This window comes from Trichomycterus rosablanca, chromosome 7, assembly GCF_030014385.1.
Source record: "Trichomycterus rosablanca isolate fTriRos1 chromosome 7, fTriRos1.hap1, whole genome shotgun sequence".
NCBI classification, from domain to species: domain Eukaryota; kingdom Metazoa; phylum Chordata; class Actinopteri; order Siluriformes; family Trichomycteridae; genus Trichomycterus; species Trichomycterus rosablanca.
Window position 1 is genome coordinate 40,238,102 of NC_085994.1, and position 10,247 is coordinate 40,248,348.

Consider the following 10,247-nt stretch of genomic DNA (forward strand, 5'->3'; position numbering starts at 1 on the left):
GAAGCACTTTGTAGTTCTACAATTACTGACTGTAGTCCATCTGTTTCTCTACATGCTTTGTTAGCCCCCTTTCATGCTGTTCTACAATGGTCAGGACCCCCACAGAGCAGGTATTATTTAGGTGGTGGATGATTCTCAGCACTGCAGTGACACTGACATGGTGGTGGTGTGTTAGTGTGTGTTGTGCTGGTATGAGTGGATCAGACACAGCGGCGCTGCTGGAGTTTTTAAACACCGTGTCCACTCACTGTCCACTCTATTAGACACTCCTACCTAGTCGGTCCACCTTGTAGATGTAAAGTCAGAGACGATCGCTCATCTATTGCTGCTGTTTGAGTCGCTCATCTTCTAGACCTTCATCAGTGGTCACAGGACGCCGCCCACGGGGTGCTGTCGACTGGATATTTTTGGTTGGTGGACGATTCTCAGTCCAGCACCAGCACACCACCACCATGTCAGTGTCACTGCAGTGCTGAGAATGATCCACCACCTAAATAATACCTGCTCTGTGGTGGTCCTGTGGGGGTCCTGACCATTGAAGAACAGGGTGAAAGGGGGTAACAAAGCATGCAGAGAAACAGATGGACTACAGTCAGTAATTGTAGAACTACAAAGTGCTTCTATATGGTAAGTGGAGCTGATAAAATGGACAGTGAGGTGGTTTTAATGTTATGGCTGATCGGTGTGTTTTGGAGTGGATTGAGATCAGGTCACTTTATTAAGAATGTGCATCAAAAAATTTGAATAATTTATAAATTAATAATATTGTGTGTTTAATATCGTGATTTATTGGATAATTGAAAATCGGATCGTGCTTAATGTGAAAAATGAGGAAAAAGTTCATGAAGGAAAATTAATAAATCAATCATCAGTCGTTACCAAGACGACAAACTGCTCGTCATATCAATATCGCAATAAACCAGAGAATCGATTATCGCACCTGCCTTACATTCGTTCTGATTTACTGTTATGTTTGTACAGAATAAACCTTTTTCTCTCACTCATTCTTTTATAGTCTTTAATCTGAATTCATACACATTAGAGTCACTGTTTACAGCCAGACGAGCTTCAATCCTTCTCTGAAGGCTTTCTGATGGGACACTGGAGCTTCTTTAGGAGGGAAATCGTCCAGTTCTTCTGGACACTTTACACTCCGGGACTTCCTACCTTACATTCATCCTGAATAATTTAAGCTGCACGGTGCTGTGAAAAAGTATTTGCCCCCCTTCCTGATTTCATTTTGAATGTTCTTTATTTGCTTGGTGCTTAGTTTATTCTTTAAGGTTCTTAAATTGAACGTCATGTAAGACAAAGATGACCGGAGTGACCACAACATCACCGACACCGACGGTCTCTGTGTGGGAAAAGTAATCGCCCCCCCCTTAGTTACTCTCTGAAAACCCATTGTAATTAATGCAATAATGCTAGTTAGTTAGACTAGACATGCCCAGGTTTGATTAGTCAAGACCTGTTGGATCAAAATACATCCACTCATACACGGCTCCGGTTTCCTCCCACAGTCTAAAGACGTGCAAGTGAGGTGAACCGGAGATACAAAAATGTCCATGACCGGGATTATGAACTCCTCGGTTCGAAACTCGACGTTGCCACCGGTCAGCTGGGCGCCATCTAGCGGGCATAATCGGCAGTGCCTGCAGCAGACACGGTTCTGCTAGGGCGGGATGACCGGACTATGTGGGTGAGCAGCACCATACCCACCTCGACTGCAATCGAGGATCCCCAGCAGCGGAAGACAGATTGACTACGTTAAATTGGGAGAAAAATGCATAACATGGCCAATTGGTGTTTGCTGCAGGCGCTGCCGATTATGCCCGCTAGATGGCGCCCAAACCGAGGAGTTCAGAATCTCTGCGCTGGTGTGCTAGCGGAATATCCACCTGGGTGCGTCTTAGTTACTCTCTTAAATAATTAACTCGAAGTAATTAATAATACAAATGAATTAGACTAGACACGCCCAGATTTGATTAGTAAAGCCCTGTTGGATCTAATGATTGCTTGAATAAAATACATTCACTCATCCGGTGGGTCGGGTCGCACTGTCGCCTCACAGCAAGAAGGTCCTGGGTTCGGTCCCCAGGTGGAGCCGTCCGGGTCCTTTCTCTGTGCAGTTTGCATGTTCTCCCCATGTCTTGGTCTCCTCCGGGAGCTCCGTTTTCCTCCCACAGAACTGGAGTAACAACTTGAGATACAGAAAAATATCAATGTAATAAATGTTTTATGATTATTCGTGTATATTGAAGAGATGAGAGAGGAACACATGGGTTTTATAAACGATGCGTGAAGATGGAAAGATCATGTATGCGATCAGCCGACGAGTCGGCTTGGTGCTACCAGGAAACCATGGCAACCGGCGGTCAGGACCGTCGTGGTGTGTGGAGAGGGTTCGGCACTAATGTGATGCGTTTGGGGGGAAACGCTAAATTGTGTTGCTCTAAATGCTGCAAATGCTCGAGACTCTCGACTGCACGCCAACCCCCCCCCCCCCCCCCCAAACACACACACACACTCGAGACGCCGTCAGCATGTGTGTAAGGGGTGGAGGGGGTGTGTGTGTGTGTGCTGCGCCGTAGAGCCAATCGAGCATTTGTAGAGAGGATCGGGATCAAGCTCGAGAACAGCATGGCATCATCTCAGGGTAAAGGAGAGCTGCGTCTCTCGGACTGGATGGCGAATTTACCGTCCAACCTGCACACCATACCCCTCACCAACCTGGCCGTCCCCGGTGAGTGTGAGCTGAGCCTCGTACCCGTGTGTGGCTGCATGTGGAGGTGATGTGGTCTGATGCAGGATGCTGCAGGATGTGTGTGTTTCATTAGCATCAGGAGCTCTTTAATTCTGATGAGACCCGAACCCGTGTGGAGGCGCCTGTGCACCAACCTGCAGGATTAAACGCTGTTGCTGCTGCTGCGCGGTGAAGCTCTCGGCTCTAGAAGGTCAACGCTACTTGTTGCTTCAGGGCTGAAAACAACTGTGTGTGATTTGTGTGCGTGTGTGTAGTGTTTGTGCATTGTAGTTTTCTCTGTGTAGTGTGTGTGTGTTGTGTGTGTCAACCCTTATAACGGCAGCAGTACTTAGTATTGCTACTGTGTATGTGTAGTAATTGTGTAGTAACTGTGTAATTATATAGTGTGGTGTTAGTGTAGTGTGCCTGTGTTTCTGTGTGTAATGTTTGTGTGTTTAGTGTGTGTGTAATGTTTGTGCATAGTGTTTGTGTACTGTAGTGTGTGTGTATGTGTGGTGTTTGTGTAGTTTGTGTGTGGTGTTTGTGTATCGTAGTGTTTGTGTACGTGTAGTAATTGTGTAATTATACAGTGTGGTGTTAGTGTAGTGTGCCTGTGTGTATAATGTTTGTGTGTTTAGTGTTTGTGTGCACGGTTTGTGTGTAGAGTGTATGTATAGTGTGTGTAATGTTTGTGTATGTGTAGTAATTGTGTGGTGTTAGTGTAGTGTGTGTGTGTTTGTGTGTAATGTTTGTGTGTGTAGTGTTTGTGTGTGTTTGTGTAGTAATTGTGTGGTGTCTGTGTGTTTGGTGTGTAGTGTGTGTAGTGATTGTGTGGTGTTAGTGTAGTGTGTGTGTTTGTGTGTAATGTTTGTGTGTTTAGTGTGTGTAGAGTGTATATGTAGTGTTTGTGTGTGTACAGTGTATGTATAGTGTGTGTAGTGTTTGTGTGAAGTGTGTGTAGTGTTTGTGTATTGGAGTGATAGTGTGTATGTGAAAGTGTGTGTAATGTTTGTTTAGAGTGTGTAGAGTGTATATGTAGTGTGTGCAGTGTTTGTGCGCAATGTTTGTGTGTTGTGTGTTGTGTGTGTGTCATGTTTGAGTAGTTTGTGTGTGTGTGTGTGTGTAGAGTGTATATGTAGTGTGTGCAGTGTTTGTGCGCAATGTTTGTGTGTTGTGTGTTGTGTGTGTGTCATGTTTGAGTAGTGTGTGTGTGTGTGTAGAGTGTATATGTAGTGTTTGAGTATACGGTTTGTGTGTTGTGTGTGATGTATGTGTAGTGTGTGTGTATTGTAGTGTTTCTGTGTGTGTGTGACCTTGTGGAGTAAAAAGTTGTGCAGCTGTTAGTGTGTTGGGCCCCGGCGACCTGGGTTCAAACCAAGCTTCCACCCACTGACTTTTAAGGGTTTGGCATGTTCTCTTCACTCAGGTTTGCCAGTTGGTGAATTGGCTTCAATAAAGTGTCTCGTTACATAATCAGATTATTAATTAAATCATTATTAATAAACGTGTCAAAACAGTCGGAAAGTTTAAGTAGCGCCTGACCCACAGTGACCCTGACCAGGACCAAGAATGAGAATGAATAAATAAAACAGCTCAGAGGTTTATTTAATTGATCTGTGTGTGTCTGAGGGAGAGAGAGAGGTGTGTGTGTGTGTGTGTGTGTGTGTGTGTGTGTGTGTGTGTGTGTGTGTGTGTGTGTGTGTGTGTGTGTGTGTGTGTGTGTGTGTGTGTGTGTGTGTCTGAGGGAGAGGGTGTGTGTGTGTGTGTGTGAGTGTGTGTGTGTGTGTGTCTGAGGGAGAGGGTGTGTGTGTGTGTGTGTGTGTGTGTGTGTGTGTGTTTGGTGATGAGATCATTCTAAGACGCAGAAACCCAGCAGCTCAAATGTTTAGTGATTGTTAGAATAACAGAAGCAGAACGGTACTGCTGTGTGTGTGTGTGTGTGTGTGTGTGTTATTTATACATCTGTACATGTGGAGGTGTTGCACAGCTTCGACATGGGTTTAAATCCTGCCTTTAAATTGTTCATTTCAGTTTTGAGTGAATAAAGTTTTTGTTTTGAAGCTTTTGAGGTGTTAATTATTAACACTTATTTAGAGGGTTGGTGTTTTGGTGTTTGGGTTGGTGTTTGTGCTGGTGCGTTGGTGTTTGGGTCGGTGTTTGGGCTGGTGCGTTGGTGTTTGGGTCGGTGTTTGGTTGGTGTTTGGGTCGGTGTTTGGTTGGTGTTTGGGTCGGTGTTTGGTTGGTGTTTGGGTTGGTGTGTTGGGTCGGTGTTTGGGTTGATATTTTGATGTTTGGGTTGGTGTTTTGGTTTTTAAGTATTTGTTTGGTGTGTTGGTGTTTAGGTTGGTTTTTTTTGGTGTTTCAATTTGGTGTTTGGGTTGGTGTTTGGGTTGGTGTATTGGGTCGGTGTATTGGGTCGGTGTTTGGTTGGTGTTTGGGTTGGTGTGTTGGGTCGGTGTTAGGGTTGATATTTTGATGTTTGGGTTGGTGTTTTGGTTTTTAAGTATTTGTTTGGTGTGTTGGTGTTTAGGTTGGTTTTTTTTGGTGTTTCAATTTGGTGTTTGGGTCAGTGTTTGGTTGGTGTGTTGGGTGTGTTTGGGCAGTGTTGGGTTGGTGTTTTGGTGTTTGGGTCAGTGTTTGGTTGAAGCGGTGTAGCTGAAGCTGATGTTGTACAGTCGCTGGCTCTGTTCTTTATAAAGACTGGTGAGTATTTCAGCTCCGGGTGTCTGTTTCTGTTTTATGGCTCATTATTAAATCTGCTGGTTATTCAGGTCATAAATCACAGCTCACATCAGCTGCTTTCAAAACTAGATCTGCTGGTTTAGTGGATCAGATCTCAGTGGATCTCAGTGGATCTCAGTGGATTCTGATCATGCAGCTCATCAAAGCAAAAACACCTGAACATTTATTCATCAGTAAACACGTCTTTATATTTCATATTTCGGTCCATCTGACTGAGTGTTGATCCTCTAATCCTGCACCTCGTGCACCTCGTTCACCTCGTCCCAACAAATCAGATCAACCAGCAGATTGAACGACTGATATTTGCAGAGTCACGATGAGAACAAAGTTTAATCTGAGTGTTTCTGAGCTGGAGCTGGGAGATGTTTGAGAAGATGTTTACGAAGATGGTTGAGGAGATGTTTGAGAAGATAGTTGAGATGTTTGAGGAGATATGTGGGGAGGTTTGAGAAGATGCTTGAGAAGAGACTTGAGAAGATGTTTGAGAAGATGATTGAGGTTTGAGGAGATGTTTGAGGAGATGTTCAATGAGATATTTGAGGAGATGTTCGAGGAGATATTTGGGGAGATGTTTGGGGAGATGTTTGAGAAGATGCTTGAGAAGATGTTCAAGATATTTGAGGAGATTTGAGAAGATGATTGAGGAGGTTTGAGATGTTTGAGGGGATTTTTGGGGATGTTTGAGGAGATGTTTGAGGGGATGTTTGAGGAGATGTTTGAGGAGATGTTTAAGGGGATGTTTGTGAAGTTGTTTGAGGAGATGTATGATGAGATGTTTGAGGAGATGTTTGAGATGTACGTTACAATATTAGTCGTAATTAAAATGAAACACATTTTAATTGATTATTTGCAGGATCTCACGACTCCTTCAGCTTCTACATTGATGAAGCTTCTCCCGTTGGGCCTGAACAGCCTGAAACGGTGCAGAATTTCGTCTCGGTTTTTGGAGCCGTGGCCAAAAAGCTGATGCGTAAATGGCTCGCCACACAAACCATGAACTTCTCCAACCAGCTGGAGGCCGGAATCCGGTTCTTCGACCTCCGCATCTCCACCAAACCCCGGGATCCTGAAAACGAGCTCTACTTCGCTCACGGGCTCTTCAGCGCCACCGTACGAGAAGGTTTGGAGCAGATCAGCACGTTCCTCTCGTCCCACGCCAGAGAGATCGTCTTTCTGGACTTCAATCACTTCTACGGCGTGCAGAACCTGCACCACGAGAAGCTGGTGCAGATGTTACGCACGGTCTTCGGGGACCGTCTGTGCCCCGCCGTGTTCGCCGAGGAGGTCAGTCTGAGGTATCTGTGGGAGAAGGAGTACCAGGTGCTGGTGTTCTATCACAACCCCATGGCGCTGGAGGTGCCCTTCCTGTGGCCGGGCCAGATGATGCCGGCTCCGTGGGCTAACACCACCGACCCGGAGAAACTCATCCAGTTCCTTCAGACCTCGGTGACCGAGCGCAGGCGGAAGGGGACGTTCTTCGTGTCTCAGATGGTCCTCACGCCCAAAGCCAGCACCGTCATAAAGGGAGTTGGCAGCGGGCTGAGAGAGACCATCACCGAGAGGTGAGTCTGGTCCTTCAATGGAGAAAAACGTCTGTTATACCAAAGAAACACAAATAAATAAATACATTTTTTAATTTTAACTCCAAAACTCTCAAAATCTCATCAAGAGTTTTCAGAGATCTCCAACAGGCTGATAATCAGTGTGCACATACTCGTGCCACAGTAGTTACCATTATAAAGTCTCTAAGTTTAAACTGACAGTGCAGGACTATTTCGGGCGACACCGGTACCACATTTCAGATTTAATGAACGACCTCAAACAGCATAAACCATCAGTCATCCAGTCAGATCCAGTCAGAACCAGTCAGATCCACCCACACACTCGTATTCACAGGCTGGTTAGAACTGCACCGGGTCCCATCGTTAACCGCTCCACCAAACCTCCACAGTTCCTGTCCAACAGTCACGGCTCACGGATGTTCAGCGAGGTCACGAACACCAAAAATAACCCCAGGACAGGAAGAAATTAAGGAAGTGAAGGGCGGTCAGGATCTCTGTCCTTACCTGCCTCTGTCAGGAGACGAATCTGTCCTCGTATTTAATGAGCTGCTGGAAACTCCAGTTAACGTCGTTTGTGCCTTTAGATTGTAGGTTTTTACATCCATCATTTTAGGCCAGCAATAACAGGACTTAGTACTCAAGACTCAGGACTTGGTACACAAAAATCAGGACTCAGTACTCAAGACTCATTATTCAGGTTCAGTCATCAGGACTAAGCACTCAAGACTCAGTACTCAAGAGTTAGGACTCAGTACTCAAAAATCAGGAGACAAGACTCAGGACTCGGTACTTAATATTCAGAACTCGGTACTCAAGACTCATTATTCAGGGTTCAGTAATCAGGACAAAGCACTCAGGACTCAAAACTCAGAACATAAAACTCAAGACTCAGTTTTCAAGACTGAACTCAAGACTCATTACTCAGGGTTCAGGAATCAGTACTCAAGACTTAAGACTCAGTACTTAAGACTTAGGGCACAAGACCCAGGACCCAGTACACAAGATTTAAGACACAAGACTCAGTACTGAAGACTCAGGACCCACGACTCAGGACTCAGGACACAACACATAAAACTTAGCACTCAAGATCCAGGAAACAAGACTCAGAATGCACTACTCAAGACCAAGGACTTAGTACTCAAGTCGCAGTACTCATGACTCAGGGCACAGTACTTAAGATAGCACTTAAAACCCAGGACTCAGACTCAAGATTTAGGCTCAATACTCAGGACTCAGTACTCAGGACCAAGTACTCAAGACTCAGGACTCAATTCTTGGGACTCAGTACTCATGATTCATGACTCAAGACTCAGGACGCAGGACACAAGATTTAGGACTCGAGACACAAGACTTAGGACTTAGTACGCAAGACTTAGAACCCAAGACTCAGGACTAGATACTCAGGACTTAGTACTCAAGACCCAGGACTCAGAAATCAGGGTTCAGTTATGAGGACTAAGTACTTAAGACTCAGAACCCAGGACTCAAGACACAAGATTTAGGACCCAAGACTCAGTACTCAGGGTTCAGTGATAAAGGTTTAGTAATGAGAACTTATCACTCAAGACTTAGTACTTATTGCTGTAATAAATAAATATTGCTGTAAATTAATCATATTTTAAACTTATTTTTATTCTTATCTTTTCTGTATTGACGTGAGTTTTGTGTTCATCAAACGTTCTAAATATTGATTTATTTATTTATCCAAAAAGTATTTTGCCCCTCTTCTCCCAATGTAGTCATATCCAATTCCCCAGTTGTTTCCTCCACTGCTGCAGATCCTAACCTGACCAAGCAGCGCTGTACTCACACGTGTGCAGTTTCCAACCGCTTCTTTTCACCTGCACGAGGCGGGTTCAGTATAATAACAGTAGGACGTCCGTGTGTGTGTGTGTGTGTGTGTGTGTGTGTTGCAGAGCCCTGACCGGAATGATGCAGTGGATCCGATCGCAGCGTCCCGGTGAAAGCGGAGTGAACATCATCACGGCTGATTTCGTGGAGCTGGGCGACTTCGTCAGCGCCGTGATCACGCTGAATTATTACGTGGGCGACGAGGAGGAGAACGCCACCTGAAGCTACGGATCCCAAACGCCGCGTAATTCTTTACCCTGCTAGTTTTGTTTTTTTAAACCGTCACCTTCCTCTGGTTTTAGGGGTGAAGCGATGGGGGCTGGAGGGTTTAAACGGTGAGGATGATGAGTCTGTGTTAGGCATGTGCTGATTATCACGGTTTTATGATTTATGGCAATATTTGATGCTCAGTTCTGTACAAACGTTACTGTTATGCATTCTGGGGGGCGCTATAGAGCATTTCTGGGCGTTTTTATCTATTTGATTCAGAAATATGGATCTGTGTGAAGGAGAATCGTTTGTTTGAACGCTTGGTGAACAGAACTGTTACTTTATTTTATTATAATATAATTATAATAATTATCAGTAGAGCAGTCGTCATGTTTAATATCGGCACATGCCTACCGTACCGGTCGCCCCGGACAGGATCGATGGAAATTACTGATGTTTTCAGCAAAAAAAAAATAAAAAGTAAATAATGATTTTCTGCTTTATCTTCTGTAAGAAGCGGATCGAAGCTTCCGATGTCACGCTACCATATAAACACGTCATAGTGAATAAATGTTGTACTTACGGTGAATGTGATGCTGTAGGTGAAACCGCGGTTGTAATCGTAACTCGTATGATTGTTCATCTGTAAATACGGTGTAAAAAAAAATCAGGTCGGACTTCAGTACTCGGTGTGTAACGTTCTGATGCGTTTTAATGATGTCATCACCTATATGATATAAGGTTATATATCAGGTTTATTATCGCTGATATATCAGTACACCTTTATTCTCAACATTCCTGCTTTTATAGCTCAATTATACAGAGTTTCTGGTGAATTATTAAATAAATTATTTATTATATTATTATATTATTCTGGTTACAGTTTTATATTTTGTAAAATATTTTTTAAAACTCTTAAAAATTTTCATCACCACATAAATTTAAATTTACATTTAAAACGTCTCAATCTCAAACCTTAATCCAACCCCATCCTCAACCCTAACATCTACTGCAACCCTAAACCCTAACCTCAGTCTCAATCTCAAACCTTAATCCAACCCAAACCTCAACCCTAACCCCTACTCCAACCTCAATCCCAACACTGCAATCTTAAACCTGACCCCAACCTCAATTTCAAT

The 10,247-nt window shown here is 44.1% G+C and overlaps 1 protein-coding gene across 1 annotated transcript; it reads left to right on the top strand.

Moving 5' to 3' along the window:
- Positions 1 to 2,593: 2,593 nt before the first annotated feature.
- plcxd3 (phosphatidylinositol-specific phospholipase C, X domain containing 3) lies at positions 2,594 to 9,932 on the top strand. The gene is made up of 3 exons (XM_062999564.1): positions 2,594 to 2,743; positions 6,339 to 7,047; positions 8,964 to 9,932. The coding sequence occupies exons 1-3, from the start codon at positions 2,641 to 2,643 to the stop codon at positions 9,118 to 9,120; spliced, it is 969 nt and encodes a 322-aa protein (XP_062855634.1). The 5' UTR covers positions 2,594 to 2,640; the 3' UTR covers positions 9,121 to 9,932.
- The last annotated feature ends 315 nt before the right edge of the window (positions 9,933 to 10,247 follow it).